We start from the raw sequence: 16,383 nt of genomic DNA, 5'->3' as shown, positions 1-16,383 counted from the left end.
AGGAAGTTTTTAGTATCTTGGCTCTGAGATAGTATGCAGATTATGGTATTATCAAACAAAGCCTCAGAAACTCACATGAGATCTAAAGGACATCCCAGTGTCCTGGGTTCATCAAGTGTAGTTTGGGGGTGCTCCTGGCTCCAGTACTGTCACTGGAGGTATAGGTGGCTCCAGCCCCAGCTGTTCCTGGACAAGGAATGGCTGGCCACAGTTATTCACACCCTAGATAACTTCCTGGTTCATGTACTCATGTAGCCCATGCACTCCACATGGAGCTGCCCATGAAGACATGTCTGGAAACTAGTGCAGAATGCAGTGGCAAGGACACAAAGAGGAACCACTGGCTAGATACACATTAAAGCAGTTTTTAAAAGATCTAGAATGGTTGCCAGTTTGCTTCTGGCCCCAATTTGAGATGCTTGTTTATTATTATTTATTACATTTGCTAGTTGCTTTATACAAAATCTCAATGTGACTTAAGATAAAATATACACAAAAACAATTAAAACCCAGACAATTTTAAAACAGTGTACCACACAAAAACTCTACTATTCTTATCTAATGACACAATAAAAAGGAGAAGTCCTTTTTGAGCACTACCACAAAGGCACAGCTTAGTTACGAAAGGCCTGAGTGAATAAAGCTCCTGCAGCCAATCGGAAGCCGCACCTTGGTTTTCAAACAGCTGGACAACCAAGGTATGACTGTACTCACAAACACACAATGAGAAGCACACAACCACTTTGCGTTTTAACACTTGTATGGCGCCTTAAGAGTGTTCAAAGTGTGTGTGTCCCCAATGACATCTGCATCAGCCATGAAAGGGAGGGGAGGAAGAAAGAAAGACAACTGTTGATTCCCACCCAGGACCGGATTTAGGTTTGATGAGGCCCTAAGCTACTGAAGGTAAAGGGGCCCTTTATATGTCCAGCTGTCCTTTGTCAACAACAAATTGTCACTTTTTTTTTTTAGTTGAATATATGCTATATGGTAATTTATGGACCTAATAGGTATTTAAAGCCATTTGTACATAACAAAATATGTATTTTATCAAAGTAATTGTTGAACTGAAATACAATTAAGAAGTATATTAATAGTGAAATACAATTAAGAAGTATATTAACAGTGAAATAATTATTAAGCTCTAACTTAAAATGATTTTTGATTCAAAACAAACTTAATAATGCAAACACATTGGCATTTGTCAATAACAAAAGTTCTTTTAGAAACACAATTTAGAAAGACTTCTAATGTAGTCTCTAGAAACTTGCTATTACATGAAATAATTTTGGGGGGCCCCCAACAGAGTGGGGCCCTAAGCTTGTTTAGCTTATTCTGTATGTAAATCCGGCACTGCAGCTTGGACACTGGAGGCTTGTCTGGGGCTGTGAATTGTGGGTGGACCTTGAACCAAAAGCTTCTTCACTCAGGACGTCGCAGTGCACCCGCACCCCCACCCCTCGCGGCCACCCACCCTGTGGCAGCAGGTCGCCCATGAGCACGCGCATTTAGACGGCAGGATGGGCGGGGTGGCCGCCACGTGACAAGGCGGAGGCGAGGGGTGTGACTCCCCCCAGGCCCCTCCCGCAGAGGCTGCGAGGTTCGAAGTGGGCGGGGCCCCACAGGGCCTTTTGAGGCCCCTCCACTTACAATAATAGGCCACCACAGGCTCCCGCTTGTCGAGCTCCTGCGCGGTTCTCAGGAAGTGCTGGATGGGCTTGAACTGCGGGGGCAGCGGCGGGAGGCCCGAGGCCGCCATAGCGCTATGGACTCAACCCAAAGCAGGTAGCTCGCTAGCGAAAACCACCAGCGCCGCCGCCGCCGTTACTACTAATCAACCTTTGTAAAGCCCTGTCAGTTCCGCTTCCGGCGTGGCGACACAAGGAGCGGGCCCGGCCCCCCTTCGCGCATGCGGACTGGGGCGGAACAACGCGAGACCCGCGGCGTGGCTGCAGCGACATCTCGCGAGCGGGCGAGCTGGAGCAAAGCAAAGGGGCTGCAGGAGGAGCTTCTGGAGAAACTTCCGGTTCCCCTTTGGCGCTTGACGGGAGTCACCATTTGCGGGGTCGAGAGACGGAGAAAGGAACGCGAAAGTCTAAAGAGGCGCTTGCGCTGCTTTTTTGTTGCAGCGCTTTGAATGATTACGTTCAATGCCATCAGAAGAGAAAGTGCGGCGGAAGAGGGACGGCTTAAATTCTCTCGCTGACATATTTTTTATACCTGATTGTTTTAATGACACGATATAGGGGTAACTGCCAGGTTCTCCTTCGCGTTCTCGTCTTGGGAAACACCCTATGCTGAAATGTTATGGTAGAGGCTCCAGGGCACGTTAAAGTTCGTGAAAGGCTGACAGAAAGTAACAGGCACAGCATTTTCCCTATCTTTGAGATACAGCAGTGGAGAAAGCTGTAACTATGAAAGTAATATATCGCTTAATGCCCAGATGTCTTCTCAGCAGTTTACTTACTGAAATACTGCCTGAAATTTCTGTCAAAGGCACGACTGAATCCCAACACCGCGACTGTAAATGGCTAAGCCCATCCCAACAAGCACATTTGCTTAACGTGCACGCACACACCATGCCTTTAAAGCACATTTGAAAAAAACATTATTTCCCTCAAAGGTGTGCACATGAAGCACTGGGGTGTGGGTGTGTTACTGCCCCCCTCTCAGGATCATCTGCCTTCAAGATGTCTTTCTTTGCCTGCATTTATGCTTTCTCTGTGTATTTTGTACATGTTTCCAAAATACTATAAGTCTCTGAATGTGCGCTCATCTAAAGGAAACTTTATCCAATAAACGTTCCCCTTTAACTACTTGCATAAGTGGGGAACTTGGTGGGTCAGATCTGGTGAAGGGCCATAACCCAGTGGCAAACAAAATTTTGGTCCCAGGTTCAATCTCCAGGTAGGGTTGGGAGAGACCCCTGCCTGAAATCCCAGAGAGCCACTGCCAGTCGGTGTGTAGACAATACTGATCTAGATGAACCAAGAGTTTGACTCTGTATAAGACAGCTTCTGTTGTTCCTAATTTTGCTGGCCTTTTAAAGCCATGTGAGCTAATGGGCACCCTCCATCTTACCCATCAGTTGTTTGGGTTGCTAATTGATGCTCACAGGAGAAATAGTGCTAATGCTCACTCGGGGCTCTGTCAGGAGCCAGGACACCGGGGGCCTTTACAAGGCTGCACTGCTTGCCTCCCAGGAAGAACATCAAGGCATGGGATAGACCAACTTGGCCCAAGTATTGGTTAGTAAAGAAGCAGCTGCTCCAACGCCTGTTTTCCTCTTTCTTCTTCCCTTCTTCTTTTTCCTTTTGTACCATATTAGAGTGGGAGCCTGGTGGTGGGGACTGTCTTATCTTTTAAAAGATGTACAGCACTCAGCAACTGTTGGACACCTTATTACAAATGTTAGATGATAATAGTAAGTGTAAAGGGGTGAAGATGACAAGACTGCTGCAATGCAGTTGGATTGCAGCAGGTGGGAGGGTAACCATGAGAAATGCCACCCAAGAGTGGAGCACGTTGTCAGAGCTGACCACCTTTTTCTGATAAACTGGCAGATATTCAGCTGGTGTAGTTATTCTATGCAGGAATGGTAAACTTTTTACCTACTGAAAACCTGCCCATCATACACCTTTTTTTGGCAGAAGCTCTGCCAGGAGAAAAATGGCAGCACTACAAAGCAAAAAAGAAAAAAGAAAAAAGAAAGAAAAGCTGCTTTTAAGCGCTTCTTACGTTTTCTTTTCACACCATTAAACTCCTGTGGTTTTTGGTTGTTTGGTTTTGCAAGATAGGGGCAGGGCTACTGTGCCTCTGTGAAAGCACACATGCTGCTTTTCATGCAACTTGTTCAACCATGTGCAGAAATCAGGATGGATTTTGACATTCTCATACTTCACATTCTTATTTTCACTGGAATATGCAGTACAGGAATAGATTTCATTTAATATATTCACTCACACCATACTGTTATGCATAAAAAGTTTTATTGTACCTGAGATCATACATTAAATTGAAATAAAGCAGCTTTTGTGTATACGTACAAACATGGATGGATAGATGATACAATAATACACACATAGCAATTGAACAAAATACATCAAACCACTTAAAGTAGGATTGTCAGATAATCCAGAAACAACAGCTGTCCAGTTCCTGTCACTTTAAGAAGAGTGCAATCTGGAGAAATTACCCAGTGGTGCTTTTCATAGCATTACCCCTGTTCATGTCTTCAGATCAAGCTGGTTTTAAAAGAGTTGACAAACCATCCCTGTGGTGCAGCAATAAAACTGCTGCCACATTTGCAAACCTAAGCAGAGCCCAGTATGGTTTCAAATTGCGTGGGGGAACCACATGTTGAGACTCCTGCATTGATGGGGGTTGCACTAGGGGATCCAAAGGATTTCTTCCAACTCTACATTTTTATTATTCTAAGCCTAGTTTTCTTAACATGGTACTTGCATAAAATGTGACTCCTATCCATGTAGAAACACAAAATATTCAACTATAGTAGAAACTGAATTAGAACATAGGATCACAAATGCTATATTTTTATCTATACAGGAAAGATCACTAGATATCAGTCTTGCACTCCTTTTGTACCAACTAAAAACAGTGGAGCTGATTTTGTAATTGTGGATTAAAGGGTTACCTTTACAGATTATTCAGATGTCAGATAGGAACCAGTACGGGGCAGCAGCTTGAAACTCGTGTTCAAATCCCCACTTGTCTCTGAAGTTCATTGCATGACTTTGGGCATATCATAATCTTTCTCATAATCTAACCTATAGGGTTTCGGAAAAGTGCCACTCTGAGCCCTTTGTATAAATAATGTTTCAGCTACTGATAATAACTTCTGGGAATTTCCCCTGAGTTTTGCAAAATAAGCTAACTTTCAAATCCCTTTCTTTTAAAGTCCCTTTCTTATCTTTTATTTTAAATTCTAAGTTATGTACATAGATTGTAAAGAGGACATGGACCCCCTACGCCAGTGATAGCCAAACTTGGCCCTCCAGCTGTTTTGAGACTACAACTTCCATCATCCCTAGCTAACAGGACCAGTGGTCAGCGATGATGGGAATTGTAGTCCCAAAACAGCTGGCGGGCCAAGTTTGGCCATCACTGCCCTACGCCATGTGTGTGGGATTTGGAGATGCTACCAAGTCCAGCTTTCTCTGTTACCTTCCTTCCAACCACTGCCTATCTTGCTTGCTTATGCAAACCAATGACTACCTTTAATACTTCCTTTTTAAATTGTTTGTCTGTTGGCTTATAGAAAGACAACATGGTAGTGCAGATACTGGGAAGATGACTGCATATTGTTCATAGCTCCTGTGTGCATGCATTTTGTTCTATGAACACTGCATTTAAAAAACCTGAAATCAGAAGCCGAGCTGCACATGGAGAAGCTTAGAATTGATAACTGAACAAGCAGAAGATACAACAGGGGCTGGAAGACAGAAAGAAGGCGTGAGTTACATCTCATGCTGAAGATGCACTTAGAGCAAGCATGCAAGCGCCTCATTCAAGGAAGGTTGTGCATTTGGCTTACAGCTATGCATGTATTCTTAAGTTGAACACTGTCTGCCAGATGATGCACAACTGACCTGGTTGTATCCAGGTTGTGCATGGGTACAGCTGAGCATGGCAATTTTTTGGTTTGTCCTCGGATTTCTTCCATGCTTTGCTGTCTATTTGTAGGAAAGGGGGGCGGGGGCGGAACAAATTACATTGTATATCATGGTTATTTTTTTAGTCTGCAATGTAACATCTTTCAGCCCTGGTCCCTCTTTAATTCAAGGTGACTTGAAGGCTGAACTTCGCTTATTCTGTAAATTCCATATTAGATAGCAAATCTTACAAGTGCTGTCTGTGATGCGCACTCCAGTTTGTGGCAATAATTGTACTTAGTATACACGGATTAGGCTTGTAGGAATACCACACACAGGACACAATGAGTTCGGGAGATGCTTTTTCTGACCACACAGAAAGGCCCTAAATTTAACATTTGGCCCATAAAAGAATCATTTTGAGATTATTTACTTTGCAGGTGATTAAAAAAATTCCTTAATTACTGCTGAACTGTATTCAGGTAAGGCCCAAAGGCTTTTGCTTGAGAATTCTGTGGCTCTCAGTATTGTAAGTAGCAACCCTTCTCTGTAAACACTTCAAAAACTCTTGATGACAGTAATAAATCAAGAAACAGAATGGAAAGTTAGCATGTCCAGTGAATTGCCCAAGGTCACATGTCAGGAAAATGGCAGAGGTGTTTAAACTTATTTGAAACTAGAACAATTGGCATGACAGTATTACATTGCTCTGTCCATCAGGCTAATAACCTATGCTGATATAAAACACAAACGGGTGCTATGCCATTATTTCTGCTTATCTACAGGAAATACTGCATAAGGTCTCTTTCTCCCCACCATAGATAATTTTCTGTGCATAAAATATCTCTGGCAAGTTACTATACAAGCAAGGAATATAAAACATTTGGAGTGGAGAACATTTATCAGAGTCTTATATTAAAGTTAAGCAAGTGTTAAGGCATGGAAAATTGAATAAGGTTAGCGATCTGTCTCACAACTGTGGTTTTAAAGGAACATTACAAGTGGTAAATAGCGCAGATAAGTTTACTTTGTACAGAAACAACACATAATTAAAGTAATTATTATACAGTGAAGTCTCAATATTCATCACTGATGGTTAGAGCAACACAAAATGCTTCTGGTTTGTTTATTGTTCTGTCTTTATGAGTATTAATTGTTAGTTCGTTTGACTTGGGGGTTAACAAAAAAAGTTTTTGACTGCTCCCCTGGGTTGCCATGATGCCAAAAATTTTCATGAGCCCCTCCCTGGCCTGTACTAATTAGTTTTATTTTTACTGACTGTTTGCCTAGGTCACTCTCTGGGGTACTGTGTTGTCAAAAGTTTTAGGGCTCCCAAGGCCTCACAATTTCCCACTAAAAATATTTTAATTTAGTTTTTTACTGACCAATTCCACAGGTGCTCTGCTTTGATACTTTATTGTCAGAAGCTTTTTGTGACCCTTTCCCGAGACCTCCAAAATATCTCCTAAAAATTGGCCACATCCACTTTTTGCACTCTCTTTTTTGCATGCAGTCCCCATAAGACTGACCATGGGTCACTGTGGCCATCCCAGCTTAAATGGTCACATGCAAAACATGGGATTTCCCCTTAATTGTAGAAAACACAGGATGTTAGCTAATATAGATTTCATATATTTTAAATAGATTTTTCCCCTCACTAATTTGCCTTAATCCCTATAAAAGAATGTGTTCTACTTTGCCTTTCCGGAATCAGTCAGGTTATAGATGTCTGATTTTTACTGTGTGATCCAAATCCACAGATTGCCAACCCTTTCAGGGCACATTTAGATTTTTGAGTGAGTGCCATGCACACCCCTCCCTCTGGCCACTTCCAGTCAAATGAATCTAAACCTTTAAAAGCCCATAGAGCTGAAAGGGGAAGTGGGAAAGAGTGTCACTCTTCCAACTTCCTCCTTCAGCTCTATAATTTTTCAAGGGGAAAAGGGGTAACCACTGCATGACCAAGAGGGCATATGGAGGGGGTGCAGTTCAGAGGCTTCATTGTCGCCTGGGGAGACCTCAAGGGTACCATTACATCCACATGCATCCACGTCCGAAACATCCACACTCACAATATTATACCTGTTTACTTGGGAGCAAATCCTACTGAGTTCCATGACACTTAGTTCCAGATAAGTATTCTTAGGATTGCAGACTTAGACAAGGGAGTAAGCCCAGCAGGGTTCCACATGCTATAGGTTAAGGTGCTGCATACTTTCTCTCTCTATCTATCTATCTCTCTGTGTGTGATATATACACCATATTTTTTCGTGTATAAGACTAGATTTTCCTCCCTAAAATATAATGTCCAAAATTTGGGGGGGGGGGGGCGTCTTATACATGGGGGCGTCTTATAGATGGAAAAATATGGTATGTAAAGTTTATGAGTAAAAAAAGTCATAATGAAGAATTCTCTGTAGAAGTTTGCTGATATTTAAATACATATTTTTAAGATGCAACTTGACTTTGTTATTTAAAGAAAGTTAATTTTGTTTCAAATGGATTACTCTGCTCTTTGTACAAAAAATGTTATGATAAACAAATAGAAATAATTCATTATAACACTGAAGTTACTGACTATTCAAGAAGCCCAACCTTCTACACAAGATCTCAAAAATCTCTGCAATACACAACATAATAGTAATCACAGTAAATGTGTACATAGCAATAAGGAAGATAGTCTTTTCAAAGTGTTCTGGTACCATGCATCTGGTAATATTAAACTTTTTATCAAGGGCTCCTGCATCACATCTGTAGAGTGGATTCACTTGGAAACCAAAGAGCTGACTCTGAAGCCAAAAGGCCACAACTTCAAGGATGATCCTTAACAGAACAGAAAGAATATAAAAAACGGTGTAGGCAGGTCTTTGGAGGATATCTTCCTGAGCGATGCTTTTACATGCAGCATAAAGGTGGAAAATGGCTCCAGGTACCAGTACGGTCACTAGCTGTAAAGCCCAGAATACCTAAAGTATAGCAGAAACTTGGCTGTCAAATCATTTATCACTATATTGTGCTACCTGATAACAGACATCAACCAGAATGTCTTGTGACTGCTTTTCTTTATCAGAGGACATAGATAATCTTAAAATACTACTTTAAAAATAGCATTCATATGAAAAATCACTGTTATCCTTTGCTCCAAAGGTTAGTTTCACAGTTCATTAACTTTTTCCTTTCAGCTGGTTCATTACTATTTGATGTTTATCAATTTAATGATAAAACCAAAAGGAAACTGCTAGTTTTCTGACTTTCTACCTTTGGAAACTCCCTTCCACGTGTTGCAGAAGATTCTGTGTCATGTTCCGGGACAGATATTTAATTCAGGCAAGGACAGCTGGCAATACTTTTTGAACGACTTCTGTTGCCTATGGAATGAAGCATGTACCAAATATAGTCTCCGAGGACCTCATGTTGCTGGGAAAATTGGTAGTGGTTGATAAGTCACCACCACACCTCATTAAAGAGTCAATGTTAAGCTTCCTAAAAACTAAGGGCACAACCCTATATTCATGATAAGTCAACTGAGAGGCTACAGAATATGGCAGATGTGCTGGCATAGTGGTGGGTTGCTCTGTGAGTCAGTTTTAATGCAGTATATTTTAGCACTTGCATGATTGATTTTGTTCGTATACATACTTCATTTGTTGCTTTCATATACCAGTTTCTTCCATTAATTTACTTTTCCATGCTTGGCTTTGCCTCCATTTCAGTTACAGATACAGACTCCATTTCAGTGACCTTCATGTGAGGCAGAGTGAATGCCTCAAAGCAGGCATAGGCAATCTTGGCCCTCTAGATGTTTTGGGACACAACTCCCATCATCCCTGACCACTGGTCCTGTTAACTAGGGATGATGGGAGTTGTAGTCCCAAAACATCTGGAGGGCGAGTTTGCCTATGCCTGCCTCAAAGTTTCAGTTCCTGGCATGTCCAGGAAGGGCTGGGGAAGATTCGCTGCCTGAAACACTGGAAGGTCTCTGCCAACAATACTGAGCTAGGTAGACCAATTTTCTGATTTAGTATAAGGCAGCTCCTATGTCCCTTAGCTTCTTTTGTCTTGTTTTCTTGATTGTAAGCTCTTTGGAGCATGGATTTGTCTTCCGATTTTGGAAAGCGCAGTGCACATGGATGGTATTATACTAACAACAAGCACTTGCCCAGCTTTGGGAAGGAGGACTCTAGGACCCTGTCAGAGCTTGCACTCCTCCTTCCCAGAGCCAGGGAAGTGCTGATCAGTCTCCTTGAGAAGGCGTCTTTTTCGGCTGTGTGTCCAGTGCTCCCACACTTGTACTGCCTTAAATCTGCCTCTAAACAGAGCATATGTAAACATCTGAGCTAAGATGTAGAGAGCAGACAAAACAGGTGTGTACCCCTGCTCATTCCCATTCTTCCTACTCAGGAGCATTCAGAAAATGCAATGAAAGTTGAGAATTTAAGAACAGACAAAACGCAGCACATGGTTAAACTATGGAATTTGCTATCCCCAGATGCAGTGATGGCCACAAAGTTGGACAGATTTAAAAGAGACTTAAGACAAATGTGTAGATGGTAAGTCCGTCAGTGGCTCCAATTCTGAAGGCAATATGCCTCTGGTGATCACAAATGGGAAACTGCTCTTGCATTCATGTTCTGCTTGTGGGTATTCTGATTGGCCATTCTGAGAATAGGAAGTTGGATTGGATAGGCCTTTATGCTGGTCTAGCATGTCACCACTTATGCTCTCAGTTGCCTGCCTGCAGTCTGAAGTAGCACTGCTCAAAATGCTACCATCTCAGCCTACAACTTCATTCGGTGCCCTTAAATCTTTCAGGGACATTTTGACTAATGTCATAGGCTACATCCTACCTTTTACAAGAGAAAAGAAGACTTACCGGTGGGGTTATAGGTCTGAATTGGTTGTAACAAAATAGATTAATATCCCTCTTGTCTGGCTCACAGCTGAAGTGTAAGGCTTCATTGCCGTAGACAGCAAAACCCAAAACACCAAGGAAAAACATTCGGACTGAGCCAAAGAAGAGTGTGTGGAATTGACCGACCACTGTTGGAGGCCTAAGCTGTAAAGAATCACATGGAGGTTAAGTAGGAAAAAACGGGGAGCAGGGAGGAATCAAAAGCATTAGTAGTATTCAAGATGTATCTTAATAATGTGTGTGTGTGTGTGTGTATATATATATATATATGCAGGTTTTGGTGTCCTCGGGTGTCTTCCCGTGTAAAAGTTGGGGTGTCTAGGCTTTTACACGGGAAGACACCCGAGGACACCAAAACCTGCATTCCTGTACCCGTGAAAATCTACGAAAGCAAATATATATATATATATATATATATATATATATATATATATATATATATTGTTCAGAATTGCAGACACTTTCTGCACACCCTTCACCAAACATTAATCTGAAAGCTCTGTTGTACTGCATAACTGAGTCAGTGAGTAAACACACTGTCAGTTTCATTGACTCAAGTCAATCTAAGGCCAGCATTGATTTGAAGGGGGCATTTCCACATAAGAGGTGAGGTCTGAAGAGCCCCTCTTACAGTAAATGTCAACTGATTTTCTCTTCCAATCACAGTCCCTCTCTGACTGCATCAGATGCCTATTGGGAGGCTTTTTTTGGACCCTGGCCAACACACGTACGGTCATGCTATAGAAGGCTCCCTTCACAGAGATTTCATCTAAGGGATTATTTTATAAAGCTTCCCCTCCCCCTCCAGTAACCTGTGACTCATCACTCCGGGGACAACACCTATGTACTCCAGATCCATCATTTTCTTATTCCAGTATGCAACTTCAGAAACTGGCAACCTTCATACATCAAGCTGTTCCACACATACAGACCAGCCATACAGGTTCCCATACGGTGTTTCACATACAGTTCTGATCACTTACTGATGCAACAAATACGATGGTATCATTAAAATCAACTCTTATTTAGTCTTACAAGTAATGTCAGCTTATATGCAGCATTTGTAAGACTTGCTGCAGAGCAAGAGGAAAATGCTAGTAATAAAACATGCTTTCTCTGAAGAAAAATGCCATTTTGTATGCTGGGGATGTTGTTTTGAACCTCTGTAGTTCATAAATTGTATGCGACCAACCCTGAAAACCTGTCCTCATAATGAGATTATTATTCTTTCTCTAGCACTTCTTATCCCATCCATACTTACACATCCTTCATAGAAGTTCTTGATGTAATTTAAAGACATGTCTTGTAAGATGTTCTCCTAGTGCAATTGTGGTATAATCCCTACGCCTCATTGCCAATTTGCTGTCCCCAGGCTCATTCTGATGCTATTACTCTCTCCTGACCTTTCCTATGAAAAACTCTTGTCACTGCACAATTATAATTTTTTTTTATCTCTGGGGCCCCAATTAACCTTACACTTTCAGGGAGGGAGAAGAAAAGGCCCAAACAAAGGCTGTGTACATGTGGCCTGCCCAATAATCCCCACTGAACGTTGTCAGCAAAAACCTTCACCCAAACCCCATAAACTAGCAGCTGGCGACACAATAGGATGGAGAACGTGCAACTGGCCACGGAATCCCCTTGTTGTGCTAGAAACACATGACCCTCCTGGCTTGGCTCCTAGGGCCTGTCCAGATGCCTGCTTTGCCCACCGTTAATGTAACATAGCAGAAACAGCAGGAGCTGGTGCAGTGCCCTGAGAAAGAGATAGCCCGGGAGAGTCATTATTTAATTTTCAAGCAGGCTTTATTTTGGGCTGGTGCCACCCGCACTGTTCCTGAAAGCACCCCATGTGCACTGGCAAATGCTGGCTGAGCAGACAGACTCATTTGGAAGAGCTCCAGAAGACAGAAGAAAAAAGCCTCCAGAAACTACATTTCTACATTGCAACACATTCTGGGCAAAATTAAGTTTGAGGATGAAAACGTCTCAGCTAGTATTGGTGGTGGTAGTAGTAGTATTGAATTGTTATTATTATTATTAAATGTATTCGCTTCCTCCCCACCCACCCCATTACAGGCAACTTACCATATGAAAGATTAGTAATGTGGGATGCCATGAGGATTGTAGTTTGAAACAAATTTCAAGCAACAGGGAAAGCAATTCCCCCAGCCCTCTGTGACTTGCCAGGATTCCTTTTCAAACATCTCCACCTCCCAGGTGGCATCATGTTCTGTAAACCTCAACATGGTTCTTGAGATCTATGACCATCTCCCCTCATTACCAAACCGAATACACCACTGAAGATTACTTTGATAGGACAACTTTCCTGAAAGCTGGTGGGAAGGCCAAACAGGCAGAGGGCCTTCTTGGTGGAACGCCCTCCCATCAGATGTCAAGGAAATAAACAACTATCTGACTTTTAGAAGACATCTGAAAGCAGCCCTGTTTAGGGAAGTTTTTAATGTTTGATGTTGTGTTGCTTTATTATTATTATTATTATTATTATTATTATTATTATTATTATCGTTGGGAGCTGCCAGGAGTGGCTGGGGAAACCCAGCCAGATGGGCAGGGTATAAACAAACAAATAAATAAATAAATAATAAACGTCGCCTTAGCTCCCTTACCTACACTGAGCCTGCTCGGATCTTGGTCTTCCCTCCCTCCATCGAGGCCTCAGCTCACACAGGACCTCACAGCAAACTCTCCTGAGCCCTCTTTGCTCTCTGTCGGGCGGAGGCCGCCCAGTCCAGCTTCCCTGCCCGGGCTACTTCCCTTTCCCCTTCCGCCCCTGGAAGCGAAACCTCGGAAGCAGGTAGGACAAGAGGAGACGCGAGATACGCACCAGCCGCAGCCCCGGCGTGGCATTGTTGGGGGGCCCCATCCAGGCGCCTGCCTGCTGCTCCGCGGCGACCGTCCGGGGAGGCGCGTCGCGATCATCCTGGAGGGGAAATGCGCTCCTGCCCGAGCAGAGAGCTCCAGGGGCGGCTATCCCCCGCCCAGAGGACGCTCGCCCAAAGGGAGCGAGGCGGAGAGGGAGGAGGGAGATCCAGCCTGGCAGCCGTCCAGGCCGGAGGATCCCGCCGCCCAGCGCGTGGCTTTGGCTCTCCTGGGACGCTCATACTGTAGTTGCGCAGCCGAACCCAGGCGACTCAAGAAGGAAGCGCGCGTCTCTCACGACACTTTCATCAAGAGCCAGCTCCCCAATTCCAGATGGGCACGAAAGGGGAGGTCAAAGCTCCCAAAGGGATCTGTTAGGACAGCCTTCGCCATCCGGGCTCCCTCCAGATATAGACGAACTAAAAATCCCAGCAAGCCCGTGAGCCATGCAGGCTGAGGAGGGGACGTCTGGAAGGAAGGCAGCGGGTGTGCGAGCGCCGAGGGAAGAACAAAGGAGGGCTTCCTACGACCCAGGGCTCCTTGGGGACCCATTAAGTTAGGTGTTAAAATCTAGCAAGGATTATAGGTTCGAAATGGGTAGGCGGAGGTTCGAAGTCTTTGACCTCTTCCAGTCACTCTGATTATGGTAAGTCAATGATCATGGAATGGAATGAAGACGCGTTAGCTGAGGTTGGGTGTGTAGCTTTTCTCTAAGGAGAGCGGCATCCCTGGGCAAGGGGAGTTTGCTCAAAGGAGGAGGAAGGATGGGGGACCCTGCGGGACCCTGGAGAGAGGCGTCCTGAGGCCTCAGGCAAGCTCCCGCCTCTCGGTTCCCCAACAGTAAAGGAAGAATTTCCGTGAGCTGCGTCTCAGGCAGAAGCGCTCTTCGAAGAGAGTGCCAGCCGATTAATGCACCACTTCAATTCAATAATTTATTGGCTTAAAACCAAAGGTCAGCGCAAAACCAGGGAAAGGCCAACAAGTAGCAATAAAAAATAGCAGCAAATGAGAAAGCAGAAGTATCTGCCTATCATCTATATCTATCTATCTATCTATCTATCTATCTATCTATCTATCTATCTATCTACCATCTATCTATAGCTATCACCTATCTATCTGTCTATCTGTCTATCTTTCGCCATGGGGTTCCAGGATGGCTTTCTTATTGTATAAGAATATACAAGATGCAGACGCTTCCATAGTTGGTAAGGTGTGATTTTGTGCGTGACGCTCGCCCCCCCCCTTTCAGTGTAGGATTAACCCCCTACTACATCTTCCTTTTCATTGCAATACTACATTGCCCCCACCCGACTGGATTGGCTTCCTTGTGGCCTCATATCCCCAGTGGCCTCAGTAACCTGTGGTGCTTGGCTCACTTACCTCACTCTCCTGAGTTCCTATAGTGAGATATCGAGATACCTCCGCTGCAGCTTCATCTCTGCCTCCCTCGACCCCGGTCCCGCTGCCAGGGATCCTGCTCCTTTGACAGTAAAAAAGTAGAAGAGGAAGGGAGGGAGGGAGGGAGGGAGGGAGGGAGGGAGGAAGGAAGGAAGGAAAAGAAAGAAAGAAAGAAAGAAAGAAAGAAAGAAAGAAAGAAAGAAAGAAAGAAAGAAAGACGGCCTCGGAGCATGCACAGTCTCCTCTCCACACAATCCAAATTCTGGGAGAAGAAGTCCCGAAGTCCTGGTGATTTAAACCCTGGCAACAACACACTGTGATGGAAAAGGTGGGGACTTCGCGGCCCTCCAGGTGTTCGGACTCTGACTCGCATCTCCCCTGCCCATTGGCCAGGCAGGCTGTAGCCTAACAACATCTGGAGAGCCACGGGGCCCGGCGTTTGCTTTAACCTTAACTACATGAGAGGTGGGGCAAGTCCTGTGCTGCGTCTCTCAGGGAATTGGCGTCTCTCAATCTCCTTTGCCTCGCACGACTGTGTGGTGTTCAAATGGCTCCTTGCGGCTCCTTGGAGGTGGAAAAGTATCGGGTGCCCATACACGCAATGCAACAATAATGCCGACGGCAACGAGAGACCCCTCCAAATCGTGCTTAGGAGGATGTGGGTTGAGGTTGGACTGAAACCTCTGTCCTCCTGACCAGGGATGCCCTTTGGAAGGGAATTTTCCTTTGGCCTTTCTTTTGCTTAAAAATAACACTGCACGGGGATGTGGCATCGCTGGGATGTGTAAATATTATAAAACGAACGAAAAGTGAGATTTTTGGCAGCCGCCTGGGTACACCTAGTAAGCAGAAGTGAGTAATCAAAACGGGGGTGTAATTAAAGTCATTTCCTTGGCTTGGGGGTTCTGCCCGCTCTTCTTCCCTCCCTGTTACAGATAGGTAGCCGTGTTGGTCTGCCATAGTCAAAACAAAACAAATTCCTTCCAGTAGCACCTTAAAGACCAACTAAGTCAGTTCTTGGTATGAGCTTTCGTGTGCATGGGTATCTGAAGAAGTGTGCATGCACACGAAAGCTCATACCAAGAACTGACTTAGTTGGTCTTTAAGGTGCTACTGGAAGGAATTTGTTTTGTTTCTTCCCTCCCTGTTATTCTGCTCTCTCGCCATTTCGACAACTCTGGCGCCAGAACGGGACAAAACGGCAAGTCCTTTGCTGGAGCTTTTGGACAGCGCTACGACCTGACCAAGCAACCCTAAGGGATATTAACTCAGAAGTAAGTCCCATTGAGTCCAATGTGTCTAACTCCCAGGTAAGACACACCACTTCAGCGGCCCAGTTCTTTATGTTGGAAACAATGTCTTATCTCCATCACCCGTAACACACAAAAGCACACAGGGTGACAGTTATTGATCGTTTGAATGTGTGGAAATCAAATCCGTGTGTATTTCATTATGACAAATCTGTTCCTGTCTGCAGAGAAGGGGGGGGGGGGAGAGAAGACGCTTTAACACATGCGGCGCAATCCTAAAGCCATTCATTCATCTGGGAGCAAGGCCCCATTGAACTTAATGGGATAT

At 44.1% G+C, this 16,383-nt stretch overlaps 2 protein-coding genes across 2 annotated transcripts in view; both read right to left on the bottom strand.

Moving 5' to 3' along the window:
* The window catches only part of VTA1 (vesicle trafficking 1), a 30,216-nt gene extending 27,453 nt beyond the window's left edge, over window positions 1-2,763 (bottom strand). The window contains exon 1 of the mRNA XM_081855375.1: window positions 1,651-2,763. Coding sequence (XP_081711501.1) covers window positions 1,651-1,759 — 109 coding nt within the window. The 5' untranslated portion in view covers window positions 1,760-2,763. The remainder of the gene's footprint in view (window positions 1-1,650) is intronic.
* A 5,313-nt stretch (window positions 2,764-8,076) lies between these two features.
* GJE1 (gap junction protein epsilon 1) lies at window positions 8,077-13,463 on the bottom strand. The gene is made up of 3 exons (XM_081855378.1): window positions 13,373-13,463; window positions 10,486-10,668; window positions 8,077-8,578 (listed from the first exon to the last, which is right to left on the bottom strand). The coding sequence occupies exons 1-3, from the start codon at window positions 13,409-13,411 to the stop codon at window positions 8,183-8,185; spliced, it is 618 nt and encodes a 205-aa protein (XP_081711504.1). The 5' UTR covers window positions 13,412-13,463; the 3' UTR covers window positions 8,077-8,182.
* Window positions 13,464-16,383: the final 2,920 nt, after the last annotated feature.

Source organism: Podarcis erhardii, assembly GCF_964252035.2.
Source record: "Podarcis erhardii genome assembly, chromosome: 3".
Lineage (NCBI taxonomy): Eukaryota > Metazoa > Chordata > Lepidosauria > Squamata > Lacertidae > Podarcis > Podarcis erhardii.
This window is presented reverse-complemented; position numbering and strand designations above follow the sequence as displayed.

Bases quoted from the DNA above. Each gene is read 5' to 3' on its own strand.
- GJE1 (XM_081855378.1), bottom strand. From the start codon at position 13,411: ATGGGGCCCCCCAACAATGCCACGCCGGGGCTGCGGCTG. The intron at 10,669-13,372 runs GTGCGTATCTCG...GATTCTTTACAG, and splicing joins CCACGCCGGGGCTGCGGCTG to CTTAGGCCTCCAACAGTGGT. The intron at 8,579-10,485 runs GTAAGTCTTCTT...GCTATACTTTAG, and splicing joins TCAGACCTATAACCCCACCG to GTATTCTGGGCTTTACAGCT.